The 22,463-nt window shown below is 39.0% G+C and overlaps 4 protein-coding genes across 5 annotated transcripts in view; 3 read left to right on the forward strand and 1 right to left on the reverse strand.

Moving 5' to 3' along the window:
* Positions 1 to 3,474, forward strand: part of eva1aa (eva-1 homolog A, regulator of programmed cell death a) — a 65,185-nt gene extending 61,711 nt beyond the window's left edge. Inside the window, exons 7-8 of the mRNA XM_086166976.1 lie at positions 658 to 819; positions 1,504 to 3,474. Of these exons, the coding sequence (XP_086023102.1) occupies positions 658 to 819; positions 1,504 to 1,883 (542 nt within the window). The 3' untranslated portion in view covers positions 1,884 to 3,474. The remainder of the gene's footprint in view (positions 1 to 657; positions 820 to 1,503) is intronic.
* A 440-nt stretch (positions 3,475 to 3,914) lies between these two features.
* Positions 3,915 to 8,363, forward strand: LOC147222866 (EF-hand domain-containing protein 1-like). 2 transcript variants are annotated; one of them, XM_086166974.1, is made up of 10 exons: positions 3,915 to 4,092; positions 4,574 to 4,795; positions 4,891 to 5,178; positions 5,288 to 5,437; positions 5,921 to 6,113; positions 6,529 to 6,755; positions 6,827 to 6,967; positions 7,176 to 7,389; positions 7,569 to 7,733; positions 7,844 to 8,363. In XM_086166974.1, exons 1-10 carry the CDS (start codon positions 4,030 to 4,032, stop codon positions 7,852 to 7,854), a joined length of 1,674 nt encoding a protein of 557 aa, XP_086023100.1. In that variant the 5' UTR covers positions 3,915 to 4,029; the 3' UTR covers positions 7,855 to 8,363. The 2 variants fall into 2 exon arrangements, with proteins under 2 accessions (XP_086023100.1, XP_086023101.1); XM_086166975.1 differs by lacking the exon at positions 7,844 to 8,363 and having other exon boundaries at positions 7,345 to 7,389; positions 7,569 to 7,726.
* Positions 8,364 to 9,924: 1,561 nt separating this feature from the next.
* LOC147222867 (EF-hand domain-containing protein 1-like) lies at positions 9,925 to 14,495 on the forward strand. Its single transcript, XM_086167598.1, has 10 exons — positions 9,925 to 9,990; positions 10,415 to 10,636; positions 10,726 to 11,013; positions 11,137 to 11,286; positions 12,202 to 12,394; positions 12,777 to 13,003; positions 13,141 to 13,281; positions 13,499 to 13,712; positions 13,955 to 14,107; positions 14,224 to 14,495. Exons 1-10 carry the CDS (start codon positions 9,925 to 9,927, stop codon positions 14,253 to 14,255), a joined length of 1,686 nt encoding a protein of 561 aa, XP_086023724.1. The 3' UTR covers positions 14,256 to 14,495.
* Positions 14,496 to 14,883: 388 nt separating this feature from the next.
* tram2 (translocation associated membrane protein 2) lies at positions 14,884 to 22,436 on the reverse strand. The gene is made up of 11 exons (XM_086167185.1): positions 22,225 to 22,436; positions 20,430 to 20,493; positions 20,130 to 20,239; positions 18,865 to 18,981; positions 18,683 to 18,741; positions 17,504 to 17,588; positions 17,225 to 17,295; positions 16,999 to 17,103; positions 16,173 to 16,316; positions 15,853 to 16,010; positions 14,884 to 15,666 (listed from the first exon to the last, which is right to left on the reverse strand). The coding sequence occupies exons 1-11, from the start codon at positions 22,342 to 22,344 to the stop codon at positions 15,590 to 15,592; spliced, it is 1,110 nt and encodes a 369-aa protein (XP_086023311.1). The 5' UTR covers positions 22,345 to 22,436; the 3' UTR covers positions 14,884 to 15,589.
* Between the last annotated feature and the right edge of the window lie 27 nt (positions 22,437 to 22,463).

The following is a 22,463-nucleotide window of genomic DNA, read 5'->3' on the forward strand; positions in this document are numbered from 1 at the left end:
ACATTAACAATGACCTCAAGTTTACAAAGATGGATTGCCTCCAAAAAGCGAGTTCTGCTTATGAATAGAACAAATAATTCAGTAATTCTTTGCATGCACAGGATAATCTTTCATCAACAGAACAATGCAGCATGCAAACAATGGAGGCAACAATGCTGTGATAAAAGTCCAGAGGAAGAAACACTTGCTCCTATCTAAAAAAAAAAAAGATTTTTGTCCGTATTTTTTTTTTGCTGTTTAAACCAGCCAAACTCAAAACTTTTCCCATGTGGTTCCCTGTTCCTTAACGGCCTGAGTCAGAATGACTCGAACAGAAGCGGATATACTGTTATCCTGTAAATCACACACTCGCTCACCATGCGTGTGTCTTTATGTGTCATGCACCCTTATTCAGTATGCATGTTTTGTCCAAAAATCTGGAAACCACTGAGACTCTATTTATGACTCAGTGCGCTAACTGTTTTAGTCACAATAACTCAGAAACAACGTATGAGTTTTACCGTAAATGACCCAACCAGGATGGACAGCTTACTGGCTGGCACGGGAAATGCCTGTGACTACATGTACAGAGTGTCCATGGATTTCATTCTGTGTGGATTGATGTTGTATGTATTGTAAAACTTTTCAGAATCATCCCCGCTCTGTCTTTGTTTGCAGATAGGAAGCGGGTCAGAGAGACAAACCCCAACGAGGAGAAGTCTTCTGAAAGAGGAGGAAGTTCACCACGGCCCTTGGACATGAATCCCATCATCAACTCCTCATCCAGCTCCAACATGGCCCTGATCAGCAATGTACTGGCAGCCTACAACTACATATCAGGTAACAAAAAACGCTTTTATAGATTCATTTTCCCACAGGTATCATCAAGAGATAAGTCCTAAATGATTATATACATTATAATGGTGATATTGCATTTTAGATAACTCAAGTGGTTGAGTAATTCAGCTATATCAATTCGGGTCAGAAGGATCAGTATAATAACAGGAAACAATCGACATTTCATTGAAAATGTGAGAATGCTGCATTTATTGTACATGGGCATTCATTGGATTCCTCATTCCTGCTGCCAAGTAAAATTTTGAAAATGCAGTGAGGTTTAAGGTTCAAGCCAGTGACTGCATGCCGAAATGACTTGCCTCTTTAGTCACTTAAGGAGGGTGAAGACTCATGCCATCAAATATTGCTTTACTTTTACTTTTTTTGTCATCCTCGATATCTTCTATATGTTTTTTAACAGTAAGAGGAAGGTTCGTAAAAGTCTTATTACGACAAAGCAAAGGGCAGACAGAAGAGACATATGAGGTGAAGACCTATTGCCAATTTTCATGACAGGGGGTTACCCATTGTCTGACAACAAGCTTGTTAATAGAAATCATTTTCCAATCAGGGTTTTCAGTGCCCAAACCTCAGACAGCCTAGTAAATGATTTATGTCTTTCTGGAAGAAATCAATAAAATTAAGCATTTTCCCCCCTCATGTTCTTGTTCCCACCTCCCTCAAAAGACCACCCAGAGAGGGCAGCACTCTTCTTTGTCTGTGGTGTGTGTTTGGGCCTCTTCCTCACACTCTTTGCCTTGGTGGTCCAAATCTCCTGCCGCACCGACTGTCAGCCTCGCCATCGGCCTCCCGCCAAGAAACGAACACGGCCCACTGACTCGTCCTCCGATTCCAGCGACTCAGACTCAGATTGGGACACCAATTCGGACCTGTCAGCGCGGCGGCACCGGCGCTTCGAACGTACGCTTAATATGAATGTGTTCACTTCAGCGGAAGAGCTGGAAAGAGCCCAGAGGCTTGAGGAGAGGGAGAGAATCATCCGGGAGATCTGGATGAACGGACAGCCTGACATCCCCGGGACACGGAGCCTCAATCGATATTACTGAGGAATGCTACAGCCTTTTGATGGAGAACTTACTTGAACATAATTTAAGACACACCTGTGCCAGAGAAGGCAAGAGACTAGTGTCTAGTGTTGTGATCATGCGACAGTGGAACACTTTGATTTGGACTCCCACAGATGAGAAAAGTGGCGGGTCCAACGGATGTGAGAAGAAAAACCTCACATCATCGCTACAGTGACTTTTCCTTTGGCTATTGTAAAGGAATCTTTCAGAAAAAGAATAAGCTCCGCTTTGCATGATAAGCTCACCTGTTTGATAGCTCTCACTGCCTGAAGCAAGAGTTGAGGAGTACTCTGCCTTGCCAGTGCCATCAGAGGGCTTTTTGTGGTGCAGACACACTGCAAAGACCACTCAGTGACTAAAGGGCGAAAGTCTCAGATGGCTTTGTTTTATACAGAGAACCTGGCAGCTGTTACACCTGGATCTTTACGCTTGCAATTCTCCATTATCCTATTGTACACTCCAGAACGGCAGCATGAGGAGAGTGAAGTGTTCTGGAGTGTGTCGGACAATCTTTCCACAGAGAAAAACCGTGTTGCCTTTTGAACTTTATAAAACCAAACGTTGAATTTGGGGTAATTCATCTCAACCCATATGAAATTTATTTTATAATATTTAATAGTTTATTGATGTTGTTTATTTTCGTTCTCATGTATGGTTTGATTATGAGATATTTTTATACTTGGCAAAGGTTGTCTGGTGCCTCAGGGATGCAATCCTAGTGTTTCTGTGTTAGGTTGATATATTACTTCCTAAGAAGGGAGGAAACCCTTTTAAATAGCTATGTCAGCATTTAAAGAGAAGAATTAGACATTTCTTTAAAAAGAGCCTCTAAGAGGTGTAGTGATTTAACATTATTTTTGATACAGCTATTATTCACAGTACAGTGCCTTTTCAAGCTGATGTAAAATATGCAGTTGTGTACAGTGACTAACTGGTCAAATGATGGACTGATTACAGTGTCACGGTCTCGTCTATTCATGTGTGTTCTCCCTTCTGCTTTTCTTAAGTGGATTATGTGTAAAATCTGAATGTGACAGTCAAATCTTGCACTTCCTGTTGTACCAGATGTAACAGATCACACAAAATTCTGTATCATTTAATAGGATTTTATGGGGTTGTCAGCAGTTTTGTTTTCATTGAAAACTGGGAGCTTCAGGTCCTGTGTCAACTAGCCTTTCTTTTCAAGTAATGAGTGATAAACAGATGTGTGTTGTAGTCACTTCCTGGCAGTCAGAAGAAGGAACCATCACTCCAGGAAAGGGTTACAGTGGACATACAAGTTGTATCTCTCACGTCATGTTGCTGATTTAATAATATAAGCTATAACTGATCCAGTGTGTTGACCTGGATTTGAGTGTAGATATTATTATAGTTTTTATTAAAAGACAAATGAACTTTTCCTGGTTAATTTAGAGTATACAGGTCATATTAGGGTCATTAACATAATATGCAGCCTCTCAAATCTATATCATTTTTATAAATACAGTTCATTGGGAATAAACATGTGCCATTAGCTGGTAAGGTGAGACCAAATATGAATCCTGTGTTTGAAATAAATTGTGTTCAAAAATTACTCGTTCACTTATTTATTTTAAACATCAATCACTGTTTTGAATTCCCTGTCACACAGATATGTTGTATCCTGTCCTGAGAAGGTACTTTCTCTTGTCTATATTTTTATATTTATATTTTTTAAAGTGCACAATAGCGCAAGACGGTCACCATGACCTGAGAACGGACATGTTTCAACGGAATACGTGCAGTTTTGTTGCTTTTGTTGGTGTATTGCGCCCCTTGGTGGTGTACTTCCCCATGTTCGCTTCGCAGACATTGTTTTTTGTTTTTTTGGGGTTTTTTTTTGCAGACATTGAATTAAACCAGTCGCGCATTTCACATGTCAATATCTTTTTTTTAAGGTTTTTTTTCTTTTTGTTTGTTTTCTTGTTTCTTCAAGGAAAGCGTGAACACGTTGCGTTGTCCTTTCACTTACACTTATTTCCAGAGCAGCTTTCAACGTCGAGCCGTTTCCATGGATACAATCAAACTTAGCTGCTGCCGTCATACAGCTGTGCGCGCTGACACGCTCACTAACAACATTTCTTACACTTCTGTGTAAGAAGTCAGCATGTCGCGGAAGGGAAAGCAAGGCCTGCCTTTTTTGCCGGGATATCATTTTTCGGATGTAACGGTAAGAAAGCTAAATCTTCTTCAATGACATGAACCGCGAACAAATAGCAAACAAATTTCCCGACAGCTTCTTAAATTGTGTGTCGTTTTTCTAACGCTCCGCTCAAGAGTGGCACTTTCTCAAATCAGTCCCTGCACTGATGTGCAGGCAGTCATTCGCCAAATATCCGTTATGCTGTAAAAAAAAAAAAGCATAGGGGGTGGGTCTTGTTCTCAATTTCATCACCCTTTAAGCGGTTTAAAACCAATAATTCGTCTGCATCCAGGGGGAAAGGCTTTTTATTTATTCAGCAAAAGCAATTGTTTTGATAAAAGTTCAATATATTTGCTTTCCTTTAGGTAGGCTTGTTCATTTTAATGCTCATGGTCTTTTTGTACATTGTAACTGTCCAATGTAACAAATACTAATCATTTCTAAATGTGTGCTTTATATGGTAATTATATGACTGTTTTTTTTTTCCTCCTTTTTTTTCCATATGCAGAAAACATCCTTCCATAGACCTCAGACTTTGGACTACAGGAATGGCTATGCTATGCCGCAATGCCCATCTTGTGGCATTGAAGAGGACCCTGTCCTCACTGAGCAGCCAAACCAGCGGCGGATCACCCAGATTTCCTTTGAGGCCGCAGACTTGGCTTTTAGCTCTGTAAAAGACAGCCAAAATGAGAATTTCATCCCGACACATGTGGCTCTTGACAAGAAGGTACTGTGTCAAAAAAGACTAAACTTATTCGTCAATATTTCTGTTGTCTGATTAATTCCCTTTATGCTGTTTTTTTCCACGGTCTTGGTTGAAAGACGTTACGCTTTCATGCATACTTTGAGGAGCGTGTTCAGTATTACCTAGAGGAGGAGTACCGCGTGCGCCCTGTAATCATTTACTACTACCTTGAGGATGATAGCATGTTAGTCTATGAACCCATGGTGGAAAATTCTGGGATTCTGCAAGGGAAACGAATAAAACGCCAGCGTCTGCCCAAGAATGAGCGTGGAGAGTTTTACCACTGGAAAGACTTAAACCTTGGAATGGACCTCGAGGTGTATGGGGTCAAGTATCACATCACTCACTGTGATGCTTTTACTAAGGTAAAACAAACTCCAATTTGCAACATGTGTCTATTTTGTTGTCTGACAAAATATAACATGTACGTGTGATTCAGAAAACTGTTGTTTCCCTGCCATTTGAATTTTATAGGAATATATGGAAAGTAGAGGCATTGTTCTAAATGCACCTGAGCCAGTACCTGTGGATCCTTATAGTAAACAAAGAGAAAGCACCCTGCCTTCCCACACGACACCCTCTGAATTTGACAGCATGCATCAGTTTCTCAGTATGGACGGCAAGGTGAGGGAAATGCCATCCATTCTGAACTCACTGGCTAACTTTAGCATACAGTAATCCGGGCAGGCTTACACAGGACCATGACTGTGTGCTAAATAGTCTAGTCAAGCCACGTTTTTTTTAGTACACAACTGTCTTGCTAGTTCACTGACATCACAGTGATTATTTCACTTAATAGCATCACAGATTCTCACCTTTTAACTGTGTATGGGGAGTTCCCCAATGACTTCCAACACTTTGCAACTTCTGTGATATTACAGTTTGTTTTTATCAAACACTTAGTGCCGTTTTATTGAAAGAATACCACCAACAGAAGCCTTCTTATTCCTTCATGTTTATTAAACTTAAACTTATGAGGTTCTGAATACTTTTAAACAAGGTTATAAATGAAAAACAATGTGTTAATAAATAATAAATAGTAATACAGTTTGCGCAGAATAAGACTGATTTTTGATATTGGGCTGCTTTCAACCCTTTCTTGTTTAGGTTCTACGTTTCTTTGCCGTTTGGGATGATTGTGACCCTCTGTTTGGGGCAACCCGCCGGGTTTCTATCCATTATTATTTAGTGGATGACACAGTGGAGATCACAGAGGTCCAGGAGCCAAACAGCGGGTGGGACGTGGCTCCTGTGCTGATGCGTAGAAGGAAGATTCCTAAGAAATTTAAGCCTGAGTGTGGTGAGATCCAACAATATGTGACTGTACTGACATACATTTAGTGAAAATCTGTACCAGTGCTTTGTAGATGTCCCCCTTGCTTCTAATTGCTTTGCATTTGAGGTCATTTACTGTGGTTTTTTTTTTTTTGTATGTTCTCCTTTAAGCTGGTTATGTTGACACAAATATGGTCTATGTTAGAGGGGATATGCCAGTGAAGAATAACCTGTTGTTTCCTGTGATTTCTTTATTATGTATTATATATTTTTGTATTTTGTTTTATATTTCTTTTTTTTGCAGGGGGGGGGGTACATCCCCTGTGTTTTATCAAAAACTTATCATCATGTCATCTTGATGGTCTTGGGAAAAATCTAATCCCTTTGTGCAACTCTAGTTATGAAATACCTTACAGCAGTGGTTTTCTTACTTATTGCAGAAACCTTCCCTAGTTGTGTGCTGGAGCTTTCATCAGAAGAGGTGCAAGAATTTTACTCACCCAAAGACTTCCAGGTTGGTGACGTGATAAAGCTCCTGGGACGTCGCTTCCTGCTGTATGACTGTGATGGATTCACAAAAAATTACTACCAGACGCATCATCCTGACAAGAACACAAATCCTATTGAAGTACCAAAGAAGACAGAGAGGCCTAAAGAAAAGAAGAAGGTGAGTGTGTTCATTATATTCTATAATGTTATATTATTGATGCCCATCATCCTTATTGACTGTATTTTCAGGAGATTCCTCCATATAACGGCTTTGGGTCACTGGAAGATTCTCTCCAGAATTGTTTGTCTCTGATTCCTGAGCCCCCGAAAAAGAACGTGATAAAGATGCTGGAAAACGACCACAAAGTGTTGCGCTACAGTGCCAGGCTTGTGAGATATTTATGTGTGTGTTTTGTGGTCTCAGTTTGGCGGAACCATGTGTTTGAATAGTGGTTGCTGAATGCAGAGCTACAGCTATATTTTTAGCCCCATGAAAGCATTTGTGAGCTTTTTTCAAAAAAATTACTGTTCGTAATGACTTTCTGAAGAAGCATTTCAGCCACAAAGTTACTTACATGCAACTTATCCAACTTCCCAGGACTCCCAGAATACTGCAGATGCAGGCCGACGTTTCATTATGTCCTATTATCTGGCAAATGACACTATCAGTATTTTTGAAAAGCCCACTCGAAATTCTGGTATCATTGGTGGGAAATTTCTGATTAAGACACGTATCCCTAAACCTGGCTCTCCTGTGGAAAATCCAGATTTCTATTCACCTGCAGACTTTTCTATTGGATCCACTGTGGAGGGTGAGGGGTTTACTTGTCCGAATTGCTTATACTCATTCTGTTTCATTATTAGGCTTTAAGACATTTTACCTGTTGTATAACTTCTTCATAAAAGAATACAAAAATTCAGCTCCTGATGCAGCGTTATACACAAATATTGAAACCACTGGCATGATTATTTGTCTTCCATTGTTTTTTAGTTTTTGGCCATCGCTTTGTGTTGACCAATGCTGACTACTATGTGCTGAAATACCTGGAGTCCATCTCAAGCCAGATCCCTTCTGAGACACTAGTTTCTTTGCGCAAGGCGATGGGACAAGACAAGGAACAAGGACAAGAGGAAAACCATCCCACTGACGAAATGGGTTAGCAAAACCTGCCTCTATAATCGGTAGAAAAGCCCTTGTAACTGTTTCAAAGTAACTGAATAAATCAAATCAATGTCAATTTGTTCTTTTTTTCATGTGTTTGACAGGTGATAGTTAAGGGGCAGAAGCATATTCACGATATCACGATATGCCTGAAGAATATATATCCCTCCATATTGATGAAATCTTGGACCGCTTGACAATTGGATTGCCGGGTATCTTAGAATTTAAAGAACCAATTAGAAAGGAATAGCTTGACATTTTACTTCGTATTCGCCCAATGTACTCTCGATCTGATTTAGAACACATCTGGTCATTTAGATAAGTATCTCATGCATAAAAATGTTAATGCCGATGTGTGGATTGAACACATAGTATACAATTAGAAATTACATTTACAGGTGCGTGTTTGGGGGTCGGGTTCGGTTACTTAAGTATTTAGTTCTGATCAAAGCTTTCTCCCTCAGGCTTATCGAAACACTGAATAATATAGTGAATATCCAAAATGCAATTTTATGGTTTGATGATTCAATTTTCAAAGTAGATTCTACTATTACTACTACTACAAATTTTGTTTTCTGTTTGAAAAGTGCATCTCCTGTACTGACTGAAAATAAATGCATTGAAAAAAATGTTTTAGTGCTTTCCCCTTAGTCTACACTTAACCAAAGCGTACACACACCAACCAAAATGAGAACACTGTAATGCAATGTCTACAAACTCCTCCTACAATATTTCAAGCTTCTGGCAGAGCATGAATTCAACAATTTCCCAGTTTGCTATTGCTAGGTAACCACTTTGTGATAATGTTGAAATGCTGTTCAGCCAATAGTTCCAGATGACAATTTGTTGTTTTTAATTAGTTTACATGCAAACACTTTTTCCCAAAAGATCTAATTGTCAATATTCATTTTTACTCTGAAAAACACGCATGCACACAAACATCTGACAAACATAATTGTAAACAACAGGAAATCTACAGCTGTTCTTTTGATAATGCAAATAGAAACTGTTCTTAAGAGGAAAAAAAAGGGTGTTTGGAGTTGAAGGTTTTATTTTTGAGCAACAAAGTTCTTCTGTCGCAATAGAAAGTTTTTTCAGTGTATTACAAACCTAAATGATGACTGGGCAGGACAACTTTAATGTTACCTCTGGCCAGTTGTCGGATAGGTCTGTGTGACCATCCCTTTCATGGAAATACGTAGCTGATAGACATGATGAGACAGCTGAACAGACAAGGGCATGTGGAAAAAAAGCGTTAAGTATATTGAGGAATTTTGAAGTGCTTGGGGATGAAAATGTATACTGAGAGGACTTTGAAAGCAGTGTGCTCTGATAGAAGATAGAGCTCTAAGGTGGCACAAATGACACTAAATGGCAACCACACAGAGGAAGAAGACGCCCAATCACAGCCTCCCTTTTGTGACATCATAGAAAATACGGCGCAGATGACATCACAGCAACCTCCATTTTTTTTTTTTTTTTTAACTTTTCAAGTTTTATGTCAATTAAGTTTTGTTCAGTCTCAGGTTCCATTCTTTTTTGCTTCCAAACTATAACATTTCACTGCCTTTGGGGAATCAATATCCAATGTATTTACATTTTAGCCAAAGTTCAAATGTCATGAGTGAAAATGTTCAGCTGAGATTTGGAAAATGTAGAATTTCGGTTTCATCACTGTCATTATTGCTGTGCATTATCTTCAACTGTCAATAACTGACACATTGCCAATTATTTTCCTCAATGGAAAAAATGTCTGTAAAAACAGTAAATGTACCTGAAATTTAATGTGATATCATTGCTACTCCACAATCGGTTCTCATGATTAACCTTTGAGGCCTGAATATGGTTTGAAATGGAGCAAAGGAAGCATTTTAAATAGATATCTCATGAGCAACCTGTTTTGTCTATTGTGCACTGTCCATGATGTCACTCTATAAGAGTAAGAGGGGAGCGGAGGCAGCGATGTCACAAGGAGAGGCACACAGGAACCACGAGGTCACAAGGAAAACTGCAAGAGACACTGTGAAAGGGGAAGCTGAAATATCTGAAGGTCTCCTGTAATGTCGTTACAAGTCAGGTGTGAGATCACATTCCCCCTTTATAAATGAAATTGAACGGATTGCTGACATACTAACTCCTCGAGCCAAATAAACGATTATTGTGCATATCTGTTTAGAAATTTAAAATGTCTCAGAGGCGGAACAGCCATGGGTTGCCATTTTTACCAGGATTCTCCTTCCAGGATGTAACGGTAAGGATGAATGATCCGCACAACAGACACTTCAGTAAGAAAATACCCAGCAAATGAAAATTCATTTTCAAGACATTTTCACAAAGTGTGTATGGTAAGTTTGGCTTGAATGTTTTAGGAATGTGAAGTAAGATGAATTGCTGAATATCCTTTACTGTCAAAGCAGTGACCAAGTATTGCATCAACTCACTTTCATTTTAAACTGATTTACATTGTTATTGAAGTATCAAATCTCTGCAAGTAGCGATTTAATAAATCCATCACTAACTTGAAGAGAGGTATTGTGAAGGTGCTGCGATGATTTGTCATGCAGGTTCACATGGTCATTGCTCTTATACATAACATTCTCATACTGCAATTAATGAATGAATGTTTATGGTGATTAAATGGCTGGTTTCTTTCTCCTGATTGATTTTATGTGCAGAAAACATCCTTTCATAGACCTCAGACTTTGGACTACAGGAATGGCTACGCTATGCCCCAACACCAACCGCTCAGCATCGACGAGGACACGCTCTTCAGTGAGCAGCTGAACCAGCAGCAGATCACCGATTTCTCCTTTGAGGCAGCAGACTTGGCTTATAGCTCATTTGATGACAGTCCATATGAAAACTTCATCCCTGCACATGTGGCTCTTGACAAGAAGGTACTCCGTCAAAAGAGACTGAATTAATTTGGCGATATTTCTGTATTATTAATTCTCTTTTTTCCCTTGTTTTTCCACACTGGTTATAGATGTTACGCTTCTATGCGTACTTTGAAGAGCATATCTTGTTCTCTCCGCTCGAGGAGTACCGCGTGCGCCCCGTGGTCATTTACTACTACCTTGAGGATGACAGCATGTTAGTCTATGAACCCATGGTGGAAAATTCTGGGATACTACAGGGGAAGCGAATAAAACGTCAGCGCCTGCCCAAGAATGAGCGTGGAGAGTTTTACCACTGGAAAGACCTCAACCTTGGGATGGACCTGGAGGTGTATGGGGTCAAGTACCACATTACACACTGTGATGCTTTTACTAAGGTAAAAGCCCCGCTTTATGTCTCTGTCTTTGCTTGACAACAGAATTAGTCATTTACTGTATGTGTGTTACCAACCATGCCCATTGTGTGAAACTACTGTCTATCTGGTATTTCACGCATTTAGAGATTTATGGAAAGCGGGGGAATTGTTCTGAAAGAGCCTGAGCCAGTGCCTGTGGATCCTTATAGCAAACGACGGGAAAATCCACAGCCGTGCTACACGACACCCTCTGAATTTGACCGTATGCATCAGTTTCTCAACATGGATGGCAAGGTGAGGGAGAAGCAGTCTATCTTCACTGGATGCTCTTTACGTACTTCTATTTCAAGGACCGCACACAGAAGCAGAGACGTAATTTTACTGTCCAATTAAATTGACCAATACAGGTTTTCCCTTTATTCTAGATTTTATACCTGGGCACTTACGGAAAATCATTTTTACTCTATTCTGTCTTCACTGCAAAAACAAATGTCATTCTTTCCAATGCAAATAATAAAAAAATGTTTCAAAAAGCATTCACAAAATTCTTACTCCCAATCTGTATCTTTCAAGTACAACTGACTCTTAATTGAATACTCATTTAGTAGCTGAGCTCTAAACCTTTATTAACCCTCGTGCGATCTTAATATTGTGTTTACTCCCCTAGTCCTACGGGTCAAAAATGACCCATAAGACAATCTTTGTACCCTGGTGGTGTACAGCCCACATGGAAACATAAAGAAAAAAGAAGTATCACTTTTTCTAATTATGGGGTCTCTTTAGGAAAATTCATAAAATTTCAAGTTGGAAAAAAATAGGTTAAGGTGTTTTTTCTACAACTAAACATGGTAATGGGTCACTTTTGACCCGCAAGACAACACAAGCGTTAATATTCTGCAGCTAAATGTGACTTAACCAAGATGTGGAATCTTCTCAACTCTCAGAATAAGGCATAACAGGCAGTTTTAACTGCACAAAACATCTTCACCGGCATTTCTTCTCAGAACTTTTTTACCATGATAAACGAACAATGGATGAAGCACTATCTTTCTTCATGGTCATTAAACTGCAGTCGGCTTTGTTCTGAACAACTGAAATGATTGTGTGAATTGTGATGAAAAGTATGATTAAATTTCTATAAGAATTGTTGCTGTTGATTATTTGTGTCTACTAGTTTTGGTTTGAGACTGCTTTCAATCCTTTGGACAGGTCCTACGTTTTTTTGCCTTGTGGGATGATACAGACTCTTTGTATGGGGACACCAGGCGGGTTTCCATCCAGTATTACCTGGTGGATGACACAGTGGAGATAAGAGAGATCCATGAGCCCAACAGCGGGAGGGATGTTGTTCCAGTTCTCATGCGAAGACAAAGACTACCAAAAAAAATCAAGCCGGAAACTGGTGAGACCAAGCACTGTAATTGTTTCGAGTGTGTTTTATATGATCATCTTAAATAGTGCCTTTTAGTTGTTTTTCACCACCTTCATAAGGACCTTTCTGCAAAAAAAACAGTTATTTACATATCGATCAAAATACTTTTTTAGATGGAGGTTATCAGATTTTTTTTTTCCCCCTGCATCTGGAAGAAAGTAAAGTTAATCAATGATTCTCTGATTGATTACCTTTACATTCCATTCCATTCAAACTCTCGCTGGAGACTTCTTTATAGATCCCGCCGTGATGATAAAACAGCATTATAACATTAACATAAATCAGAGATCCAAATACACGGCAATAAAAAAATCTGCACATGTATAATGGTAGTTTTCTTTCATCATTCCAGAGACCTTCCCCAGCTGTGTACTGGAACTTTCATCAGAGGAAGTGCAAGAATTCTTTTCCCCTAAAGACTTCCAGGTTGGTGAGGTGATAAAGCTCTTGGGACGTCGCTTCCTACTGTACGACTGTGATGGGTTCACAAAAAATTATTACCAGAAGAACCATCCTGACATGAACACAAATCCCATCAATGTGCCAAAGAAGAAAGACCGACTTAAAGACAGGAAGAAGGTGAGTGCCTTTCGAGAAAACTTGTGAAAATGAGAACTCAAATATGATTTTTGTGGATCTTATTTTCCTTTAAAAAGATGAAACACTTAATTTCATGGCCACTAGACAACGTGTCAATCACATGCATGTATTTTCAGGAGATTCCCCCATATAATGGGTTTGGGTCACTGGAAGATTCTTTGCAGAATTGTTTGTCTCTGATTCCTGAACCCCCGAAAAAGAATGTCATAAAGATGCTGGAAAATAATCACAAAGTGTTGCGCTACAGTGCCAGGCTGGTGAGATCTAGTCTTATCTTGAGAATTGTGTTGCAACAATGGTTACCTGTGGGCTGCAGCTAGAATATGGGATTGATGAAAACCAGGCGGGAACCCCATGAAACATTTCCAGTATTCTCGGATGTTTTAGATGGGCCCTGTCAGCTGCAAGTACACTGAATGACCATCTCAGCGACAAATAGTTACTAACATGCAACTTATCCAATCAACTTCCCAGGACTCCCGGAATACTGCAGATGAAGGTCGACGTTTCATTCTGTCCTATTACTTGGCAAATGACACCATCAGTATTTATGAGAAGTCCACCCGCAATTCTGGTATCATTGGTGGGAAATTTTTGATTAAGACACGTGTTCCTAAGCCCGGCTCTAAGGTGGAGAATCCAGATTTCTACTCACCAGCAGACTTTTCTATTGGATCCACTGTGGAGGGTAAGGGGTTTACTTGTCTGAATTGCCGTGACTCATATTTATGGATTTAGCGTTAAGTAGTTGCAGTTTGAGCCTGTTGTATATCTTCTTCATGAGAAACAACTAAAGTGCAGCTCACTATATGATGATGCCGTACATAAGTATTTAAGCTAATTACATTATTGGTCTCCCATCGGGCGGTCAGTGGATCATCAAACCTGGATGCTCATTTCAGCGTATCCTTTTTGTTTATCTATTTTAAGTTTTCAGCCATCGCTTTGTGTTGACCAATGCTGACTACTATGTGCTCAAATACCTGGAGTCCATCTCAAGCCAGATCCCCTTTGAGACTCTGGATTCTCTGCGCAAGGCGATGGGAGTTGGACTAGATGAAAACCAGCCCATTGACGAAATTGGTGAAAGCAACTTTATCAACTAACAAAAGTTTATTAGAACTGCAATCATCTATCCACAGAAAATCAATTTTTGAAAACTACACTGAATGACAATCCATTCATTTTCTCTTTGTCAGGTGATAGAAACCTAATCGAGCCAACCTTATGATGACATGATTCGCGACCATTCACACCCTGAAAAACGTGCTTTGAGCAGGACCATAACAACTGGACCTTTTAAAGATGAATGGAGTTGTGTGCCAGGATTTAAGTTTTTTTTTTTTTTTCCAAACTGATTTTAATTGAATAGTTGGGACATTTTATATTAAATTTATATTTGGTGCATTCATGCATATTCATAAACCATCTAGCCTGCCTTGTCAACTCAAGCAGTTTCACAATATTTGTCCAGAAATGGTTCCATTTGTATATTTATATTTATGCCTCTGCTTCTGTGTGGATAAAATACAGTTTGTGTACTTTTGTCATTTGACAGCTGCATGGTGGCAGATTTTTATTCTATTATTTTTTTTAATCAATCTTGTAGCCTAATGATCAATGTACATATAACAGACAATCTCCCCTGTGAAGACAGAAAAAAGCATATATCCAAAACCTTCAAGTAATTCTAAAATCAATTGTGCAATAGACTGTACAATATGATACTTATTTTCAATATTTACAGATTTTGTTTTTTTGGTTAAAAAAGTGCTTCTATTGTATCAAACGAAAATAGTGTCAAAGTAGTCATTGCCAGTATTCCCTCAGTCTTAATAGATCAAACAACACCTTATATCTGAAAATTCAATTATTTAATAAAGTAATTACCAAAACAAAGGAAAAAGCATGGGATGGCATGCTGTAATCTGCAACAAACAGAGCTGATGCATATCTTGAGGTTACCAGTGACAAATGCAGGACATGAATCAGAGAGGAGCTTGCTGTTGGCCAAAATCTCTTCCCTGACATGGTGACAGGCTTCTGTTAGGGCCATCATAAAAACTCTTAGCATTCTTTTATTTTCAGTAACATTTTTTCTGCTTTCATGGACCAGACAAGAAAACAAGCAAAGATGGCTCAAAGAAAAGAGCGAAAACATATGCAACATCGAACAACACTACAATCAGTACAGTACTTCTGTATGAAGATATGCATCAACACATTCAAAGTTGACACACAGAAACATGTGTGCTACATATTGTGTTCACTTTACATCTTAATGATTCTGCATATGATGGTGCTCCTTAGAGTGGAGTAGCAGGTTGTGTAAATGTATAAAAAAATACTGATATGATGAGAAGATTAAATGTCTGTTGGGCTCGAGGGATTTCCTTGGATTTCATTTTCCAGCATTCAAGCCTATGTCAGTAGCGACAGAGACCCTGGAACATCTTAGGACATATTCCAACAGAGGCTTGGTAGCCAGTGGCCACCAGTTCCCATGTTGTGCTGAAGAGGAACCTTCGCCGTTGCCAAGGCCTACTGTTCAGGTCAGTCAGTCTGTTATGGAGATTTGAGTTTTTTGGTCCGTGGAGATGCTCCATTCTCAGCCTTAAGAACTCCATTTTCGAAGTGCCCAACTATGGAAGAGTGACAAGTGAGGGGTCAGGACATGTTGAAAATCGAACGTCATGTGAGAAAACAACTTTTAAGAAGCAAATGTATGATTAGAACTTTGGCTTTGGCAAACTGACATGGTAAATGCAGGATAATTAGGAGATGATGTCAGTATATCATGGAACAAGTGAGTGGAATTTTCTACTAACGCGAGTCTCTCTTCATTGGCCTTAGGGGTTGTTTTGCAGCAGCCTTCTTGCGAACAGCCTGTTCATGTCTGAACTCTCTCCAGCGCCTCAGCTGGAAACGGATAAACTTCCAGAGTAGCCAAGACTGGGTCAGACATACCAGCAGTAGAACAGTCATCCTATAATTGCCAAAGGCAGGAGGATTAGTGGAATTTGGAAAAGGGAACGTATACACCAGTTAAAATGTATCCAGAAATCATATATTTTAAACATGTGACATTTTGTGACATTGTATTATGTACTATATATATATATATATATATATATTATTTTTGTCTCACCTTATCAGTAAGGTGTTGAAGTTGCCCATCTCCAAGTCTAATCCCTGGCTCTCTGCACGAGCTAAACCAAACCCAACAGCAAGGAACATGAGGGTCAGTGTAGACATCCGTGTAAATACAAAGCTGACCGCCCATAGGTCAAACCTGAGGAACGACATACAGTGAAAATGTTGCTTTTAAAGAAATATGAAGATTATCACGTGAAAAACAAGCAAAGGGAAAAGGAGCCAGGATGAGTGTATTTGCCTATATCAATTAGCTGGTTAAATCCCTTTCTGACAAGAAGATTTTAGTGGAATTTAGTAGCTGCAAAAAGGTGTTTTTTGCAGGCGTGCCACAGAAGTCTTGACCGTTAGCCATTTGGATACAACACTTTCTCTTTTTACCCTATTAGATATCTGTTTGATGATTTCCACGACTAATGTAACATGAATTATTCATGCTGCACCAAAATGTGATATGACCTTTCCCCACTGAATTCTAATCAGTCCATTCTTGGATTCAGGAGGACACTTTACCAGTTTTACCAGTCGGGCAGTCCTGAGAACTAACATTAATTAAGATGGAATGGATTTATATCATAGAAGCCTTAACCTTCCACCACCAACATATAACCAGTTGATTCTCCTGTCCAAAGGGATGTCTCTACCAATTTTGAAGATATTCCCTTAAGGCATTCCAGCTATCATTTCACAAGAACTAAAAAGGATGGATAGAGACAGATGGACAAACTAGAGAATATGGCTCAGGCTGTTACAGTCATGAGTAGGTGTGGGAAAAGCGAAAAAACAATTTTAAAAAATCCTGATCACACATGTTTACTTGCATTTTCTGGTGACTCTCATCAGTGAAGTAGAAGAGTCTAGCAATATGGAAGCCCAGTTCTGACACATACTGGAGGAAGAGAAGCACCAAACCCACACGATTCAAGCTGCACAGAAAAGAAGAGTTTGTGTGATAAACAGTAAATACTGCTTAATTTACTTCAATATGAAAAAAATCCAAAAACGGTCTTTGAATTTGCTGATTTTTTGAAAATTATGGATCCTCACTTTAGCAAATAAGCTGCAGAAATATGGAGCAGATACAGACTGATATACTGGAGCTGACGAGAAATCTCCTCCTGAAAAAGAAAAATACCGTTGCATAAAAATGTATTTCACTTAAAATACAAACAAAAAAACAAGGCATGAACATTTTGTACTTTCTCACTGTCATGTGCAGTATGCAAAGCATCCACTGGTCAGCCCACACACCCAATTCTGCTTCTACGTAGGGATTATCTAGTGATACTTTAAAAGTCCTCCATTTCCCATGGCCTCATTACTGACCTTGCGTACTTTCTGGAAGTAAAGCTCCGGCAAAGCATGGAGCCAGTAGGCCAGCTGGGTGATGTAGAAAAACTTTACCTGAAACCTGGGACGCAAAAAGACAAGGATGTTTAAAAAACAAAGTAGAAAATGGTTACATTCTCCGCTTACTTATTATATGCTGTATTATGCGGTATCATTCTAATGCTAAAATACGCGATGTCATATTTAAGAGAATTTAAACATTTTAGTTTGGAATTGGAACATACCAAAAAGCAGGGAAAACTGCTGGGCCCTCTCTCACACACACACAAACACACATTAAAACAAACAAAAAGCAAGCAAACAACTTGGAAAATTCTTGGCTCCTGCGTGGGTATGGCTCATTGAACCCAAACACCATTCAAAAGCTCAGAAAACAAGCATGTGTCTTACAAAGAGTATGGCAAATAGAGCAAAGGTACAGTCTTTGAAATGTGCCACCCACCAAAAAAATGCATGCAAGGTGTAGTATTCAGAAAAATGGAAACCATCTCTCCATGTACTATTTTCACATTTATAACCAATTACAAATTTGCACCTGTTAACAGTTACCAATGTTGTGGCTAGTGTTGGTTACTTTACTACCTGTAATGACAGGCAAAGCCTTATCACTAATAGGACAATTCAACAGGTGGGGATGTGCACATCAGATTAGTATGCACTATAGCCATTGCATAATGGTAACATATTGAGGCATAATTAATTAAACCATACAAATCAAAACACATTAAAAATATTTTCATTTCATTGCCACTAAATTTAGTGATCCATGCAGCCTTAAGTTAGTCCTCAAACAGATAGTATTGCGTGCTGAATTGACCTCCACTATTTTGTCCCCATTTAAATCAAATGTCGAAATGCACTCTTTCACACTTCTTGTTTGAGAATATTTGTGTTCTCTGTAAGAACATTCACATATAGGACATTGATTTAGGAAAACAATGGATCATCATCTTTCCCTTTCTTTTAACTAAAAATAAATTGAGAGTGAACATACATAATTATTGTCTGGAGTCCTGCTGGATAGTTGCATAACATGCATCTATATGTAGATTGTTAAATGTACATAAATGACACTGTATCATCTTCCCAATAGTGCCTGTATTCATTTTAAGAGTAAACTTATCAATTACAATGTTCGATGTACATCATTCATACCTGAGGTGGACATGGGGATAGTTTTCCCAAAGGCTACTGGGATGCAGGAGATATCCTTCCTGGGTTAAAAAAAACGAAACATCAAGGTCTGGGAACTTACAAGTCCTTCAACATCAGTTTTTGAATACCACTAAGAAATAGACCAGGCACCTTGAGTAAAATGATGTAAAAATGTGACTCACTGTTATGATGATGTATAAACTCCACACACTTGACACCAAATGGAACACACATAGTTGACCAGACTCATTAAACTTGGTGTTCTTGCTTTTGGAGAGATGGAGACGCCGGTTCACTTTCTGCAGCGTGAATAACAAAGCACATCATATGCATTATACAGTTGTGATGCATTGAGTGTTCACTGTGTCACTGCCTTGCGCAAGTACATGTAACAGTAACAAAAATAGCTATGCCAAGAAAAGACAGATGAAACTGTTCCTTAGTGATGTTGATAACACTTCTCTGAAGATATATTTGGTTCAAGACACAATGGCAGCAGTGGTGAAGTTTGAAAATAGAGCTGCTATGCTTTTTACTGGCCTAATTTCTTCATAATGAAGCACGACTCATATCCTCAAACAATGGCTTGTAAATCTTCTCTAATTTAGTCAACAACATACAGCTGTTTTGTTTTCTTTGTGTAACTCTAAAGCATGTAGTGTAGTCGTAAATGTATTTTCGATTGCATTTCCACTTCATTAAGACCAGTGGTAGATAAACAGGATAGCAGACAAAACAAAATTGTGGTCTGTACTTACTCTGCTATAAATAGGATATCACAACGCATTTAAACATGTCTATTAGTGTCTAAAAGTACAGGTACGGTCTTCCTGCAATGCAGCATCTTGAGATTTCATTGGATGGTTTTAGAATGTTACCTAAATACAAATATGCCATTCCTATAGTAAAAGCAGATAGATACCCTTCTGTTATCTACTTGCCAAGCTCCATCAAAAGCCATCAAACATTCCGGCAACTATAAAATGCTCTAATGTTCATATGAGGACTGACCATATTTTGGAAATAATAATAATAAATTTGAAGCAGAAAAAAAATCAACGGATCCACTCTCCTATCTAAACCCCTGGGTGCGGTGACTGCACGAAGCATTTTATTCAATACAGGTTGGGCCTGTGAAAAACATCAGCTCAATGGGGTATTTGATTGTAATAAAAGGCCCAAATAATACTGGGGCAAGATTATGTTGCAGACTCACATGAACTGAATTCCTGCTGTGTAAAGCGAAAAGCAAAAACCTTAAAAAATCTTGTTTTGAAATGAATTTCAGGTCCTATTCGCCAGTACTTTAAAGTGTCTTTCTTTGTATGTATGTTATCGTACTCTTCTAATGAGGGGATGTCTAAGACAAATTATATTTCTTAAGTAACCACCTCTGACCCCTCCTGTTGGTCACTCATAGATTTTTCCACAGGGCTGTGCTACTTACATCCAGGAGATACTCCTGTACTACTGCATGGAGGATGATAGTGATGAAGAAATAGAAAAGAATAGTGGCGCAGTCCTTCCATCCATAATGGTACAGTGTCACCTCTCCCTCTAAGCAAACATGGGATAAGTGAAAAACAATTTTGGTGTTAAGTGAGTGTTTAACACGCTGTTGAGATTTTGTTCTTTTCTTTTTTGAATATGAATGCAATGTTGACATAGAAACAGGAAAAACAAATGAAAGTATAAAATGCGCATGAGCCCTAAATCATCAAAATTAGTTCCACTCAATACAGCATACCTGGTAATAGTGTGGTGACATTGTACTGAGGCTGAATGAACAATATGGCTGTTTTGGCTGTTGCCTGAAAAATGAGGAGATTAAATGTAAATCAAAACACTTTCAGTCATTTTTTTTTTTGCCAGAATGTCACATCACGGCTGATCACTCAAGTATAAATTGTACTTTTTTACATCAAACAGAGATATTTTCGCTAGCTTTTCTTTACAAGAGTATAGTAGTAGTAGAATAAACTGGTTTATACTCATGAGCTTGTACTCTATAGTTTAGAACAAGAAGAAGATGAGCCAACAAAACTGTGGCATGAAGATTTAGACAATATAGCACCTAGTGTTTCATAGTGTCTTACTTGACAGGCCTTATAGAGATATCCAGATATCAAAACTTCAGCGTTGAGTGACAGATTAATGTAAACTGAGCTATGATCCAGAAAGGTGTAAAAGTATATACATTTTTCTCATATGTATGATGTGTCTTGAGCACAAAGGGACAGGTTGGCACTGGTCTCTGAGGCTTCCCTCTTTTGACAACACTTACAGTCTGCATGAAATTGCCCTGTGGACTGTGTTGGACATACGATTACCTCAAAATCAATGCCTTCCAGTTCCAAAGTGTACAAGAAAAGGCAGACAGCTGTGACGATCATTTGAAATTATCTGGATAATTTCAGAGAAAAACCAGACTGAGCTTGCTATTTTCCTGGAGACCCTGGTTAAAATTTTTAATCACCAGAGTGCAACAAAGTAACCAGTCATTTCTTGACAGCAGGTTAGACAGTCGATCGTGTGATAAGACCCCAAACGCTGAGTTTTTCAAAACTGGAATTGTGGTGGAAATCCCCTTCTTGTTCTTATTTATATATTTATTGTAATTTAGACAGCTGTGGTATTGCATCTCTCGAAACTGGGAGTTGTGGTGCCACAACTCTCTGGTGTAACTCTCGAGGCGGGCTATGAGTGTGTGTCGTACCAGGTAGGAGATCCTACTAGAATGTCTGAACAAAAGATTACTTTAATATTAGAATATTGTCTCTTCGTCAGAAATGCATCCCCACAGGTCAAGGAAGTCTTGCAGCACCGAGCCCACGGCAGCAAGTCAAAGCGGCTCGGAATGAGACGTGGCAGTTAACTACCAAAGTCAAGCTGGCAGCATCAAGCACTGCTACTTCCGCTTCAAATTTTCAAAGTAAGACGTTAGCCCTCCACATGTCCGGTCATTTCCTCTACGACGCTCTTAATTTGAATACTGCATCGCATTGTTTCCCCCTTGATTTGTCTTCCTTTGTTAAATACCACGAATCTTGTTATCAAAATGTTACCGTGAACAGCTGGAAGTTGGAATAAGACGTCGGCTATTAAAATACGAGACTGTGGTAAAACTGAGTGGCATGCATGTTAGTAATGTTGTATGTATGTTTACAGTGGTAAAAGAATTTCCCGATCAAGTAAATGCCCTACTTTGTAACTTAGGTTTTCAGGAACTGGAAACTCTAACCCGATGATTTCCTATCTCGTCTTCACATTACCGTCAGTTTTCAAAACTTATTTGCTACTTTGACAGCGTAGGGACCTACATTCATTGTTCGCCAAACTTCTAACGTCACAACTATAGGATGCGATCACAATGAGCGCGAAAAGAGTTCAGAGTGATATCTAGAATGTGTGGTTTTCCTTGCAAATCGAACTAAAGTCGATTGTAGTAGATTTAATTTCGCCCAGGACGTTAATTACACTGGTGCAGCAAGCTTGCCAACAGCTGAGACGAGGGAGGAAAAGAGAATCTGAGTTCATCTCACCTCAAACATCAAGCCAATCAAAATGAAAATCACCAAACTGAAGACGATGTCCGCATGGTTTTGTATCAAAAATTCCTGGCTGAAGAATGGGTAACTCTTGTTTCTTCGGCGAAATGCCATGTCAGTTCAATGGTGTTTTCCCTGCTATTTCATAAATCTGAATTTTTCTGACTACGAAGCTCAGTTAACTTTCAGCTTGATTTGCGCATGCGCGTCGTCTTAAAGGGCGAGAGTTCCAT

Source organism: Fistularia commersonii, chromosome 20, assembly GCF_037954325.1.
Source record: "Fistularia commersonii isolate RoL2024-O1a breed Wild chromosome 20, RoL_Fcom_v1.0, whole genome shotgun sequence".
NCBI classification, from domain to species: domain Eukaryota; kingdom Metazoa; phylum Chordata; class Actinopteri; order Syngnathiformes; family Fistulariidae; genus Fistularia; species Fistularia commersonii.

Bases quoted from the DNA above. Each gene is read 5' to 3' on its own strand.
- LOC147222867 (XM_086167598.1), top strand. From the start codon at position 9,925: ATGTCTCAGAGGCGGAACAGCCATGGGTTGCCATTTTTACCAGGATTC. The intron at 10,637-10,725 runs GTACTCCGTCAA...CACTGGTTATAG, and splicing joins ATGTGGCTCTTGACAAGAAG to ATGTTACGCTTCTATGCGTA. The intron at 14,108-14,223 runs GTGAAAGCAACT...TCTCTTTGTCAG, and splicing joins CCAGCCCATTGACGAAATTG to GTGATAGAAACCTAATCGAG.
- tram2 (XM_086167185.1), bottom strand. From the start codon at position 22,344: ATGGCATTTCGCCGAAGAAACAAGAGTTACCCATTCTTCAGCCAGGAA. The intron at 20,240-20,429 runs GTATGCTGTATT...ATGTTTGCTTAG, and splicing joins TGTCACCACACTATTACCAG to AGGGAGAGGTGACACTGTAC. The intron at 18,742-18,864 runs GTGAGTCACATT...TTTTTAACCCAG, and splicing joins GTTTATACATCATCATAACA to GAAGGATATCTCCTGCATCC.
- LOC147222866 (XM_086166974.1), top strand. From the start codon at position 4,030: ATGTCGCGGAAGGGAAAGCAAGGCCTGCCTTTTTTGCCGGGATATCAT. The intron at 4,093-4,573 runs GTAAGAAAGCTA...TTCCATATGCAG, and splicing joins ATCATTTTTCGGATGTAACG to AAAACATCCTTCCATAGACC. The intron at 4,796-4,890 runs GTACTGTGTCAA...CTTGGTTGAAAG, and splicing joins ATGTGGCTCTTGACAAGAAG to ACGTTACGCTTTCATGCATA.